The following is a 15,523-nucleotide window of genomic DNA, read 5'->3' on the forward strand; positions in this document are numbered from 1 at the left end:
TTGCTAGGGACTTGCCCGGCACTTGCTCTCTCCCTCTATTTGTTATCTTACTTCTATCATTGACAGTCCCTCTAGGTTGTGGGCTGCTTGCCTGTGTTCCTGAGAAGCATCTACGGTACCAGTCTATAGAGTGTGTTTTCTTTAGTGAATTACCGGTATGTTTACCGGTAATAAACTTGCACTGTTTTATGTATATGTTTGATTACATACAGCCTTGTGACAGTTTTCCTGCATGTCATAAGCATTTGAATATAAATTAAAATGTTAAAATCAAATCTGATATTGTTTTACCTTTTATTTGGTGTGTGGAAGGTGTGTGGAAGAGGGGGTAGTCTTATACGGCGAGGATATAACAAACTCTGTATTTTGAGTGGAAATGTTAGGGGGTCGTCTTATACGCCCAGTCGTCTTATATGCCGGCAAATACGGGTAAGTCAAAGCTGTCTGACTCAAAAATGCTAGGTATGTATTTTTTTCAAATCCAGTCTTTCAAATAATGGCATGGTAACAAACTGATAAATGCACACTAATTAAAAAAATAAGCTATTGATCAAAGCCTCTGTATTATAAATACATTTATACTTTGTTAAAATGCAAACAACAAGTTGTTTTGACATTGTCCCAAGATAAATTCATGACAGAGAAATGATTTATTTTGCATATTCCTCCTCAGTTTAATTTCATACAAGCCATGCACAAGAACTTTTGCATAAGGGCATGACAAATAATCTGTGAGAGAGGAAATAACTAGAGACTTTGGAACAGGAAGGTGTTGAAAGACTGGTGAAGGTCATCCTATGAATTGGAATAGTTAAGTTTTCTCATTCATCTCAACAATCAATTATGTCTGTAGGAAAGCATTTCAATTTATTATGCTTTTAAAAAACTGCTTTATTTTCTTCATTATAATTGGATCTGCATATTGGGAGAATAAATTATTTTATGTAGATCATGGTGCTTAATTCATTTATAGTAACACTTATGGAAATCCCATAAATATGTGCATCTGCATAAAATTTCAAAACATTACATTAGCTTCTATGTACTTAGAACATTATCTTTGATAAATTATTGAAATCACTAAAACAAAACCCTAGCATTTCTTGTTCACTGTAATTTCAAATTCATATATCAGCTAAGTAATAGGAAATAATCTGTTTTAAAAAACACACGTTTTGCCATAAAACCTAAGTTTACTGCCTGTCTAGCCATTTCCGATACATTAAATGACAAGATATGGTCCCATTAAGGCCTGAAACTGCAGGCAAAACTGCTAATACCTCAAGAAAAGGTTTTACATGGCAGTTAAAAGTTCAAAGTATAAAACCTAACAATTATATTCAGAGACCCGCACTTGGAAAAGGTTTACACAGAGTGAACTGCTAAGGGTTTGCACAGAGCAAAAAAAGATATCCTTTGTATTTCTTGCACAAAATGATGAGTGCTTCATCCTCGATATACATGGGTCGCAAAACGAAAAAAATATTGTTGTCATGTTTAAGGTTCTAGCAATATCTACATATGGATTTCGCTGTAAGAATAAAATTATCTTTAATATTAAGTAAAGCTTCATGTTAGAAAATTAATGCCCAGGGATTGCTTTATTACTGATGCAGAATATAATTCATTTCATAATGTACAGTGTTTTTTCTGAGAGAGTGGTTTTTGGTAGAAGATTCAGTATAAATATGCACAAAAGGCACATTCCTAACTTATTTTTAAATTCAATCTGATTACATACATACATACATACATACTTATTTTAAACTTTCTTCCACAGGAGGAAAATCATATATACTCAATACAAAATACTGCAGAAGGCAATAAAATCCTTCCAATGGAAAGATATTGGAAGGAAAGTTTCTAACTTGAGAAAGTAGCCATCATAACACTAAAAAAATGATGTGTGAAAATGAATGTACAATTTTAGGAGCAAAACAGAAAAATAACATAGCTCCTTATAGAACAGTCTACTTTAATTATGGTAAACTATACATGTAAAATGAAAGAGCAACATGCCCTGTTGAACAGAGCTGAAAAGCTTGGAAAAAATTCCATCTGATACCATTTTGGTTTTTAATCTTTAGTTAGGCCCAAGACCAGAAAGGGGGAAAAATACCTATCTCAACAGTGACCTCTAGTGGACAAGTGTTAAAATGGCTGTTTCAAAAAAACTTGTCTAAGACTGAAAAGGAGTAGGAAAACACTTACAAAACTAACACTTCCAAACACTGTAAGAAGCAAGGATAAGATTAAAGAGTAGATTAAAAGACTTAGCTAACACTGGCTTACAAGAGATGGTAATCACAAAGGCAGCAGGTGGAGGAGCAGGGCAAGACTGAGGAAGACAGACTGGAATAACTGCTATGTTTCCGTCTTTAGAAGCCCAAAGCCAGCCCTTGGAGGTACCATCTTGGTCTGCTGGGACTTGGCGCAACTCATCAGCTACCAACCCAATGCTCCACCGGCATTAACTGAGTACCTATTTCATGTTCACCGTGCTTTGGGCACTTTTGTCAGGGGTAGGATACATAGCATCCGACACGGCTCCTCACCTCAAGAAACATCTAAAATAGTTAATTATATGAAGAAATTAGCAACTAATTTGGGACCTTAAGTACAGAATATAAGACTAACTTTAAGCGACAGAATAATGGGCCTAGAAGACGTGAGACCGAGGGTTGTAAAAGGAGGCCCACGAGGTCTCTGGGGGGAGAACCATGAGCGGCTCAGCCTGGTGCCAGCTGCCCTGCCTGTGGATCCGCAGGTGTCTGTGAGGAGCGCCAGCCCGCACACCATTCCTCACGTCTGAAAGGGCCCTAATAACTACAAAGATGATATGACACCAATTTCCAGGACATAAGGTGAAGTTTCTTTACAGCTCTCACAGTCCAGCACGTTTGAAATGGGCCCATGAGTTAGAAACAGAAGTTTGTGGTGACCACACCTATTCAAGCCCCTATACGGGGAAAGCCTAAAAAAAACGTCCAGTTCCTACACTGACCATTCACCTCAGGCCAGCTTTCCTCCCCGTCACGGACTGCTTCTTCCCATCAGCTGGTCTATACAGGTAATTACTGGGAGGCCACTGTGTGTTCAGCAAGAACAGGACATGAAAGAAGACTAGGACACAGTCCTGCTTTCAGTAAAGCCTAAGATCTGTTTGGAGAGAGAGAAGAAAGATGAAACATGCAGACAAGGATGTGCGACACTGGTGTAAAGAATCTATGAACAGCCCTGACCAGTTTGGCTCAGTGGATAGAGTGTCGGCCTGCGGACTGGAGGGTCCCAGGTTCGATTCTGGTCAGGGGCATGTGCCTTGGTTGCGGGCACATCCCAGGTGGGGGGTGTGCAGGAGGCAGCTGATCGATGTTTCTCTCTCATCGATGTTTCTAGCTCTCCATTCCTCTCCCTTTCTCTCTGTAAAAAATCAATAAAAAAAAAAAAAAGTATGTTTTTAAAAAAAAGAAACAATGAACAGTAGGAGTTTGGGGAAGAAAGATTTCAAGTTGGCCAGGGTAGTCGGGGAGCCTGGAGGGGAGGGTGGGGGCAAGGCCACTGCAGAATAGAGAGTAAGGGACAAGGTAGCCTAGAACAGAGCAGGGGTAGGCACCTGAGGGGGAGAGAAATCTTCCTGTGGCAGCACATAGTGAGGAAAGGGTGGCTGTAGGATGGGGGCCAGAGCAGAACTGGTTTGGAAAGGCAAACAGCGCCTTCTACAGGATATGTGTGGTATCACAGGGAAAGTGGAGTTTCTGAAGGGTTGGTCTGGTGGTAAATCTCATCTTTACTCTGAAACCATTCCCATTGGGCCAGAAGGGAAACTCTCCGTTGGGTTCCGAGATTGTACCTGTCCAGTCATGGCTGAAGGAAATGGTCCAGCTACTCTGCCTCCCACCTCCTGGACATGCATGCATCTAGGAAAGTGGCTGCAGGCAGGGCCATTTGCCACTGACTTCCCAGTTTCCAAAACTCGTCAACATTGCCCCAGTGCCCCAGGTTTAAATTTCAGTAATGTCACTGTACTAATGATGAACCTCTCAGTGACTGCCTTGACAATTTTGAAATATTTCTATGAACTGTAATTTAGAAAGCATCAAGGATTTATGCTCACAAAATCTTGAGGAATTTAAGGACCATCAGCCCACTTTCACCTTCCTCGTGGCCTCACTTGTACTGTTGAGTGTACCTATCAATATCAAAACTAGCAGCATGGAAAGAAAGTTAACACAACATCACAGTGTCCCCACAGATACTGACTCAAATGCGTGAAGTCAATTGGTGTCCCAGATCAGGGCCCCAGTTTGAGTAAGCCAGTCATTCATCCCATAAGTCCATAGCGGGAATTTTAAAGAACAGTGGAACTGGCATGCTAAGAGAAAAACACAAACACTTTTGCAAGATAAAAGCAGTACTGAGGCAGCCCCTATTAAAAACCACAGAAAGTGAAAGACACTGATTACAATAAAACATGACAGGAGGATGTGCTCAGTCACTTACACATAATGCATATTTATATTGCCATCAAATGGACATATTTACTATAAACACTTGAAAAGCCATTGTAAAGTCATTCATTTAAATGCCAGAAAAACAGTAAAAGATGCTAATTTGACCTTAGTGGAACAGACCGGGTGTCACTGACACTACTCACAATGGCATGAAATAGAATTTACTAAGATGATTAATTAGAGTTTACTGGATAAGTGTGTCTCAAACGAGGAAAGAAGAAGAAGAAGAAAAAGAAAAGGAAGGAAGAAATATGAAGTTTGGATCGATTCACAGTCAACCTTTTTACGAACACAATTTCAGTCCATATTTGTGTGTCTCTAAGTTAATCTCTTATCATATGCCTGGAGAAAGAAACTGATCCATGGACCTGAGATTTCTACCTCTGTGGAAGTATAAAAACAAATAAGTTACAACCATCTGAAAGATATTTTAAAGAACAGATCAATTAATTAAATAATACGATTAAAGCAAGTTTTGCTTTCTTGTTTAAATGTAAAGTGTTTCACTCTAATAATGATGCATAATATAAGCTTGGCAATTAAGAAATATTTTTATAAACTACTGAGTATAGAGCTTCAGGAATTCTGCTCACAAAATCTTGGGGAAATCAGGAATCATGCTGTCCACCCTTCTAAACAAACGGCAAAACCCTCTGACTAGGATTAGAGTCTCAGTGGATAGCAGGACCATTTGCTACAAAAAAAAAAAAAATAAAAACAGCTGCATGTCACCTGTTACAAAAATGACCACAAGTGACTGTCGCCCTCACTTTCACCTTCTGTGGTCCCTACTACTAAAATGTGACAATTGTGGCTCTCTGCCTTTGCCTTACAAATATGCACTTTTTGCTAAAAATGAACTAATCTGCCTGTCTCCTGCACATGAGGGGCCCTGCCACTCCTAATTCTCAATAATCAACAGCTCTGTGACATTGCTTCAAGCTGTACACAATGCACATAAATTCACGGCACAAATCCCTCAGGATGACATTCTGCTCAATTTCATTGGACTCAGAAAGCTCCGGAACAAATTCCTGCCACATGATTAGAAAATCACTCAAGGCTGCAGGAAATATGGCAAACACAAAGAAGTGACAGTCAATTAGGAATGAGAAAGGAGAGTGGGGCCCTGTCATTAAAAAAATCTTTAAAGCCACAGCTAAGAATAAAATGGCCCATATCATTCATGCAAGATATTCTTATAAGAGCGGGTATTAAACCTACTATTTGTTAACCATACCATGACTCTACTAATGTCCAATAGAAACCAGATTCAAGAATTTTTTTAAATGCAGATTCAAATAAATAAATACATATATATATGTATATATATATATAATTTATACAACTCTTTGGTTTCTCCCCCGCTACCCTCATTAAGCAGGGAAGGAAAGTACATCAACAGATAAATTTTTCACCTTTGAAGAGGAAGTATAGATGAAAGCAAAAACTCTTATTCTAATTATTTTTTTACACTTTTTTTTCATAAAATACTAATGAATGGCCCAGCAGTTCAGGTCACTGCAGCATTTATCATCCCTAAATGGGACTAATTCCACAGAAACAAAATGTCACTTTCTTTCTTCAGCTTACACACTCAATAAGAAAGAGTCCTCAAAATAGAGCAATGTACAAAATATGGGAAGACAATATGCTCATGTATCTTAGTGTCACCAAAATAAACTTTAGGATTCCCCAAATAAACATGTGTCTTTAAAGGAAACAAGAGAGTCAGCAGTATCACCACATTACCGACAAGGCAGACACTGTGAAACAAATGAGAAAGTCAACTCACTTGTTAGCTTGTTGTGGCTGAGGACCAGTTGTGTGATGTGGGATAAGGAGACTGTAAAAGAAAAAAAAATCACACAATTAGTTAATGTACCCAAATTATAGTTACACTCCTACAATGTAAAGTGCTAAATTATTTTCACAGGTTGAAGTGTTACCTCTCACAAAAACAGACTCAAGAATTCATATAACACTGTCGGTAAATGTTAAACCAAATTAAGAAAAGTCATGCAATTAGCAGTGCAATCAGCACAGCAAGTTGGAGCTAATGAGATTAATGAGCAGGATCAGACATTCTAAGGGCCAGTCAGCTTTGCTTGCAGAGCTGGCTTTTGCTGGCCCAGGCTCAGTGATCCATCTCAGTAACTGTGCCAGTCAGAGAACCGGCCAAGGGTGTGGAAGGCACAAAGCCCTCATCCAAGCTAACAAACCATCACACCAAGACAAAAAGATCACACCACAGACTCATCCAATCCAAACTGTCAATGGTATTGCTGTTGGAAATCATGATTTACTTACTTATCCTTGTATGGCTTTGATCTATCTTAGTCAATGAGTTATAATCTAAAATTACTATGGCGCTGGCCGGTTTGACTCAGTGCATAGAGCGTCAGCCTACGGACTGAGGGGTCCCAGGTTCGATTCTGATCAAGGGCATGTAACTTGGTTGCAGGCACATCCCCAGTAGGGGGTATGCAGGAGGCAGCTGATTGATGTTTCTTTCTCATCAATGTATCTAACTCTCCATCCCTCTCCCTTCCACTCTGTAAAAAAATCAATAAAATATATTTTTTAAAAAAAATAAAAAATAAAATTACTATGTATGTTGGTGTTCCAATTGTCCCAGTTGGATAGTGTGTGCCCATCTAACCTGGTTGCTAAGCTCCTTTGGCAAGTCCTATTACTCTGAGCATGTCCTTGCTTTCTGCACAAGGTATTCAAGCTCTTCTGATGCTTTTCTGCCACAGCCCTGGAATCAGCCATTTCTAAAATGAGCTCTGGTTCCTTTTTGTGGAAAATATATATATAAGCCAAAATCTGGGCACTAGATATCCTCATTGCCATCTAGGGCAGTGGTTCTCAACCTTCTGGCCCTTTAAATACAGTTCCTCATGCTGTGACCCTACCATAAAACTATTTTCGTTGCTATTTCATAACTGTAATGTTACTACTGTTATGAATCGTAATGTAAATATCTGATATGCAGGATGGTCTTAGGCGACCCCTGTGAAAGGGTTGTTTGACAGCCAAAGGGGTCGCAACCCAGAGGTTGAGAACCGTTTATCTAGAGGCTCAATATTCTCAGCCCCTCTCAACGGAGAGAGCTAAAGAACACATAAACACACACACACACACACACACACACACACACACACACACCTGTGTTCACTTCACTATTTATATTATTGAATTCATATCAACAAATCTGATATTAATATGCAGTTCATTCAAATTTTCTTCCTTCCCATGTCTGTAATCCCCTTCTCGAATACTGAGACCTCTGACTTCCATTACCCTTAACCTACTTACTTGCTTCATGATACCTCTATACATAACTGCATAGAGTTATCTTATAGCTTATGCTTATCTGCAGGGAAACCCAGAAGTCTGGTAGATTCTTGGTCACAAGCAGGACAAGTAGGTTGGCTAGAGATGTTTAATGTTTCATTTAAAGTTGAAACTGCCCCAGAAGTCCCCAGAGCCAGCTTATACTAGTCGAGGGACATGCAGATTGATGGCTTACACCTGGCTACAGGTACATGACCAGTCGGGCATAAAAGACACTGCTGGACATTTTTGGCTGGGCTTCCCTGAAACTCTGATTCTTCCACATGTCTTGATGGTTCATATCTGGAGACAAAATATGTTCTGAGCAGCTAAAAAAGACCATCCTAAGGAATCACCAGTGAGCCTCCCGGACCCCAGAGGCTCACCATGTTTTCTTACTCCTGCTAAACCATGTATGATATGGATTCTTCTGCGTACTTTCAACCATCCAATGTAATAATGCAGCAACAGATCTCCCCCCACCTCCTCCTTCCACCATCACACTCTGTCAGATTCACCCTCCTCATCTGCCCTCACCCTCCTCGCCCTGCCTGGCTTCAAACCTCCCAAGCCAGGTTTGCCACCCCGCACAGATGCCCCCCTCATCCCACTCAGGTTTCCACACATGCTGTAGGCCATCACGCCCCCAAATCTGAACACCTTTCTTTTTCTGTCCCACTTACTGGCTTTTGGACTGAATGACTACAGAAGGGGGAAGAAAAAGGCAAAGAGGAAGGAGAAGAGCATGTTTGTGATCTGTAAGAGTCACATATCTAAGATTTGACACTGCAGAACATCTCATACATTTTTTGCTTATAAAAGTTAAAAAAAATTTTGCCCACCAAACAAAGCATTCCTTTATCTCTATGTTATATAGTCTGATAAAAAAAATCAAAGAGCTGCTCTCCTACCGAACAAGATGAAATGGATTCACAGATAGATCAGCTGAGACTACGATCAACCTCATGTGAGAACAAACTACAAATAACAAAGGTTACACATAATAGGAGTTTCTCTCTTTTTTATACATAGGCAATCAGAGGTTCCTGGTATCTTGTTGATCAACCATCCCCGATGCATGGATCACATCTCATGGTCTACAATGGCTACATGAGCTTAGCCATCATGTCTGCATTCCCTTCAGAAAGACAGAAAGGGGGGAAAAAATGCCTTCCTCCTTTAGAAAGCTTCCAAGAAGTTACACATGGCACTTCTACTTACAAGCAATTAACCAAAATTTTGTAATACAGTCATGCCTAGCTGCAAGGGAGGCAGGGAAATGCAGTCTGTATTCTAGGTGACCATGTGCCAGCTAAAATTAGGGGTTTTATTATCAAGAAAGATGGGGCAAACTGAAACTAGCAGACAATTAACAACCTCTGCCAATAGCAAACTACTCCAATTAAGTGTCACAGAAATCAACTGTGATTATAAAGAAAACTAATAATCCTATCTCCTCCTGCCTTAATTTTTCCTAAAATATCACAACTAATTAAAAACAAAGAAATTTTGCTCTCCTCCCAACTAACATTTACGATGAAAGATTTCAGTAGTGAAAGCTGGTTCTCTTCAATCATTTCGGTGTGTCATTTCAACAAGCATTTAGCAAAAATAAAGTGGTGAAATGTGTAAGCTTCTTTTTTTTAATAGAGAACAGAAACCCAGTTGTTGCTTCAGCTGATCACATCACTAGAATGTACTTTTTTCTTTCCTTTTCTTACTATTGTTGCAGGGCTACATACTAAAGTAGGTAAGAGGGAGAAAAATTAGAGCAAAAAAGAAGTTAATGAAAGACCTTAGAGGAAATATTTAGGACAACAAAGGGCTCTGGGTTGGGCCTATGGGGAGAGCAGTAAGATTGGACAGAATCAATCACAAAGCCTGGCACAGGCAAAGACCGAGTAGAGACAGGAATATTCATAAAAGCCACGGCTCCCTCCTACTTGGCAATATTGAGTTCATTGTGAGTCTCCTATGGAAACTGCACTGTTAAAAAAGAAGGGAGGAGCACTTTTTCAGTCCTTTGAGATTTTGCTTCTTGGCAATTGTCATCACTTCGGCTCCAACAAACTCATAAAAATTCTTTAAAAAGGGGAAGGAGGGGAGAAAAGGTCTACCAAGATAGAATGGATTATTTAAAAGTACAAAAGCCACTCTAGTCAAACAAGTTGGGGAAATGGGAGCAGGCTGTACCCTGACCTGGATCACACACTGGGAGACCTTCCACTGTATGAATAACACACTTTAATGGTCCTGCTAAGCCATTAACTGTCAAGAATGGGCACTGCCAGAACAGTGAGGACTGTTACTGAAATTCCTACAATATTAAACTATGCTTTGCCCAGCCATTTTCAAAAACGAGTATATTTCAAAAGTCAATAACTAAGAAGTATGGTTGAAAGTAGAATATTTTCAAAAGTCAACTAAATAACTAATAATTGCGTTGACATACACAGTTCAGTGTTAGCATGCCTTCATTCTATCTCTAGCCTTTAGAAATGGGATTTGAGTGAACACTATTTCAGGCCAAAATGAATAGTGGGAAACAAAACCATTAGGAGGGAGGTGTTTGTGAGGAATATGTGGTGGGTTGAGGTTGCTGGCACTGTATACATGATTTATGATCAACTGTTGTCTAGCCAAAAGGGGAATCAGGAGGAAAATGCTCAAAGAGGACCTGGCTGCTTCAGAAATTTCACAAGAGAGACAGTTAAGGACTCGCTGACTGGGTATTTACTGAGCACACTGAGTGTCGAGGTGTCAGTATCTTGGAGATCCTTGTAGAAGTAATGTTGACCATACATCCTTGTTAGCCTGGGACAGTCTGAGATTATGTCTGCTGTTCCTCTCAGAACTGTACCGGTTTGGATGACAAATTACTTAATCACTCAATTTAGTGAACATGCCCAAAATCTTAAAATGCAAGGGAAACCCTACAATGTGAGGTATAAAAGGATTACTGAGGAAAGAAATATATCTGCAGGGATAAAGGCAGTTGAGAAGGAAATGTTACTGATTGTGGGGTGAATGACACATCCAAAAGGCTATAGGGCAGAGGTGCACCAGGCCCTGAAGCTGGACGTGGAAGACATATGGCAACTGAAGGTTATGGAAGCAATCCCAGCTTCCATATCTGAGATGGAAAACAGGGAAGGTACAGAACAGGAGGGAGCAGCCAATATCTTAATGAAATGAACTCAGAAAAATCAAAGGACTAACTAAACACTACTAGAAAAAGAATTGCCTTTTCTAGATAACACAATGGAAGCAGATATTATGTAAAATAGGTTCAGTTTTTTTCCTTCTTCTGCAGCACAAAGTAGGCAGCATGAGATGAGAAAAATAAGCATGATAAAATCCACAGCCCCCTAAGATGAAATTATCGACTTACTTTCAAAATAACCCAACATATCACAAAGATGTGGCACACTGGAAATTGTCTCTAGTTTCATTTTGGTAAATTAGAAAGCAAATTATCCCTTTGGTAGCACTTTAGAGAAGGTAGAAAGTTCTGGCTTTACAGCATGACATTTACAGCCAGAGAAAAACACAGCCAGGATGACACTAGGGGGATGAGACTTGAAAACACACAAAGTGGTATGAGGCCTGAAAATTTCTGCAACCTTGTCACAGGTCGGAATCGGCCATCCTTGGGTTACAAGCAAAAGGCTCTATAACACTGGTCACAAAAACTGGACTGCACTCTGAATTGAAGCCATCAGAAAAACACTGCTTTCATCAGAAGGCCAATGGTCACCCCTTCTTGACAGCTCCTGTGGTATCAAATATTGCCATGTTGGGAGAAACACCGTACCTCCTGGGATATTCAAAGAGGCCCACCTTGTTTGACAACTCCAGGGGGCACCATTCCAATTCTGTACTACACCCGGCTGGCGTTGCTCAGTGGTTGAGCATTGACTTATGAATCAGGAGGTCACAGTTTGATTCCCGGTCAGGGCACATCCCTGGGTTGCAGGCTCCATCCCCAGTGTGGGGCTTGCAGGAGGCAGCCAATCAATGATTCTCTCTCATCACTGATGTTTCTCTCTCTCTTTCTCTCTCTCTCTCTCTCCCTCTCTTCCTCTCTGAAATTAAAAAAAAAAAAATAAGTTCTGTGCTACCCCTCAAATTACACTGCATATAGTATCCTATGTTAATTCGTTTCCTCCCAAGTTGCAGACCAAAAAGAATTAATTTGAACTTTATTCTTTATGATGAAGAATGGTCCAAGTGGCTTTTCCATTTTGGCTCCCCAGTAGGCTACACATAGCAACAGCCCTACACAATGCTGACTCAGGGACTCCACAGGGATGTGGGAGCAGCCAGGTGTCAGCACCAGCAAGCAGTGCTGACCAGTTTGGGTTCTGTGTCTCCGCCATGCATGATGACAATGCCTGCCGTGTCACATGGCTGATGGTATTTCACCCATGGTAGGAAGATACTGATTCAGATCTTCTTAAACATGCACCTTCTGACAATATATTAAAGTGAAGACAGACAACAAAATGTTTGGTACCAAGATATAATACAAATACCATATTCATCAGCACACTCAGAATCAGAAGAACAATTTTTTTAAAATTTCATTCGAATTTAAAACTTCAAAAAAAAAATCACCACGGTATGAAAACCTTCCTCTACTTCATACTTAATTACTTTGGCGAGTTGGAAATTCTTTAGTAGCAAGTTTTTAAAACTGATTACTTAACTGAATTCTATTTACAGATAAAGGGTCCATCAACCATAATTAATTGCCCTTTCACTCAACAGAAAGCAATTTATCATATGTGGTCATTGAAAAAAAGCGATACTTCTTTCGATACATAAGTAAGAGCAGAGATTCACATGTGAGAACATCCCGTGAGCTGGTCATTGAAGGGGTGGGGGGTTTGCATCAATTGGGACATTAAGTACTATGTGTGGTTTCAGGCATCCACTGGGGGTCCTGGACTGTATCCCTTGCAGGTAAGGGGGACTACTGCCTATGACAGGCAAAGGTTTAATATTCTTAATACATAATGATTTTTCCCATTGGTAAAATGCAAAAAAAAAAAAAAATGCTGCTCCTTAAATACAGGATGATGTCAGTAGTATTTGGTACAGAGTAGTTTCTCAAAAAAATGGTGGTTATGTTTATTAGTAATTAAGAAATTCTGCATTGGTTCAGCTGATGCACAGGTTGCTGTGATCACGTTGTTGGAGCTCTGCCGGGCAGAAGGCTGGGGTGAGGCGTGGGTTTGTGGGGGCCATCAGGGACACATCAGTGTGTGTGATAGGGGAAGAGGCTGGAGCCGGACTGTGGGACAGGCATCATGCCAGGAGAAGATCTAGGGACCCTGTAGCTGGTCAGAAAAAAATATACATCAGGTCTGAGCTGGGAACCACTAAGTGTCCATCCAGGAAACTAGTTATCTGAGGCTGGGGAAGGAAGCAGCTGGAGGTCAGGATAAGGCATGTCACAGGGTGAGAAGCTGAAAGCCAAGGGTAAAAATAATAAACTGCCCATGAGACCAAACCATGGGTGCGAGTGAGACAGGTGGCACAGGGGTTCTCAAGCATCGAGTGGCTGCTGAAGGACTCCCAGCTCTTTGAGCTCCGAGGACACCCTCTGTGTAGGCAGCAGGTCTACGAGTGCATGCTTCCTGCTTCTGAAGGAGGTTTGCAACCCAGGCAACCCAGACTCTGGGGCTGAGGTAAGAGGTATGGAGGGAGGTAGATCTGGAGGCTGGTCAAGGAGAGAAATGAGTCGTCGGAGAGAAACATCTCCCACCAGGCTCCGGGAAGAAAAAAGTGTCTGTGCCCTACCAGCTCCTTACTCATCTCCAGAGATACACAGAAGTTGAGAATGCACCATATTGTCTGAAAAGGAAAGCATGTGCACTTGATACTGCCCATGTCCTCGTTTGGGGAGAAAAATGGACTGATGGACCAAGATTCCTTTTTATCTTTTGGATAAAGTAAGAGATTAACAATAATAAAATAGACTAACTGTAACAATATACTGTAATAAAAGTTACATGAATGTGTGTGTAAGCGTCTCTTTCCATCTCAAAATATTTTATTGACTATACTCACCTTTTCACTTAAAGGAAGCACTTTCGGGCTTCTCTCTGGCATATCCAAACTGTCAGCATCACTACTCTTTCACTTTGGGGCGATTATTAGTAAATAACAAGCACTGCAGAACTGCAGTAGCAGATATGCTACTACTCAGTGACTAACAGGCAGCAAGCGTCTACAACATGGAGACGAGGGGCAAAGCGATGATTTAGGTCCAGGGGGATGGAGTGAGACAGCAGATTTCACAAGACTCAGAACAGCACACAATTTAAAACTTATGTTTATTTCTAGAATTTTTCTTTTAATATTTTTGGACCAAGGATGACACAGGTAACCAAAACCACAGCAAACAAAACCACAAATAAAAGGGGACTGTTCTGATTTTCAAATATTTCCATTTTGGTGATTCTTCTCTTCCATTTTAACAAGTATATAAGACCGTACTCCACGACCCAACAATTCCACTCCTAGGTCTACAAACAGCAACGAATAAAAAGACATGCATCTGTCCTGGCTGGGTGCACTGGATGGTCATGGGTTCAATTCCCAGACAGGGCACAGTCCCAGACTGCAGGTTCCATTTCCAGTCGGGGCACATACCAAAGGCAACCAATCAATTTCTCTCTCCCACATCAATGTTTCTCTGTTTCTCTCTGTCTCTCTTTCTCAACTCAGTCAGCATATCCTCAGGTGAGGATTAAAATATAAATAGATAGCAGCACTGTCTTTATCAGCCCGAGCCTAGAAATGACCCACATGTCCATCAACAGCAGATGGATGAATACTGGTAAACTGATGGAGTCACTCACTGGATCTATAACCAACTTCACAATGTGAATAAACCTCATGAACATGATGCTGAGCAAGAGAATCAGACACTTGAGAGTGCACGCTATAGAATCCTTTTTTTTTTTAATGGTGCGCAGACAAAACTGATCTATGCTTTCAGAATCAGGAGAATCACTGAGGGGCAGCAGCTGGGAGGCGCAGGTGCTCCTGGGTGCTGATCCTGTTCTGCTTCTTGGTCTGAAAATGTGTTAAGCTATACATTATGCATGCACTCATCCATATGAACACCTCAATACATTTTTTTGAACTGGATTTTTTAAAACTATGTGTAAGTGTTTTGGAAAAAAGATTCCTGTGTCCTCAGCCAGTTGGCATGAGCAGGAGCAAGTCCACTTCTGTGGACATCCAGAAACACATTCCTAAATCAATACTGAATCACTTTCCCATATAGGCAATGGGACCGGTGTGCCCATAGACACACAGTGTACACTTACTGAATTAGCCTTTTTATCTTTATACTAGAGGCCCGCTGCAAGAAATTTGTCCCCCTCAGCCCAGCCCTCACCCTCTCCAATCCGGGACCCCTTGGGGGATGTCCGACTGCCGGTTTAGGCAGTCGGACATCCCTCTCACAAACCTGGACCACTGGCTCCTAATGGCTCACCTGACTGCCTGCCTGGTTGCCCCTAACTGCACCCCACAGGCCCCGCCAGCCTGATTGCCCCTCATTGCCTCTGTGTGCCAGCCAGGTTGCCCCCACTGCCCCCTCCCTGCTGGCCTGGTTGCTTCTAACTCCCCCACCCCCACCAGCCTGGTCACCCCTT

General features: G+C 41.1%; 1 protein-coding gene across 4 annotated transcripts in view; it reads right to left on the reverse strand.

The window, feature by feature from the left end:
- RSU1 (Ras suppressor protein 1) overlaps positions 1 to 15,523 on the reverse strand; it is a 193,371-nt gene that overhangs the window by 165,385 nt on the left and 12,463 nt on the right. For all 4 annotated transcript variants that reach the window (XM_015565496.1, XM_015565497.1, XM_006766041.2 and 1 more), the window contains one exon: positions 6,307 to 6,357. In XM_015565496.1, coding sequence (XP_015420982.1) covers positions 6,307 to 6,357 — 51 coding nt within the window. The remainder of the gene's footprint in view (positions 1 to 6,306; positions 6,358 to 15,523) is intronic.

Source organism: Myotis davidii, unplaced genomic scaffold (genome assembly GCF_000327345.1).
Source record: "Myotis davidii unplaced genomic scaffold, ASM32734v1 scaffold1120, whole genome shotgun sequence".
Classification (NCBI taxonomy): domain Eukaryota; kingdom Metazoa; phylum Chordata; class Mammalia; order Chiroptera; family Vespertilionidae; genus Myotis; species Myotis davidii.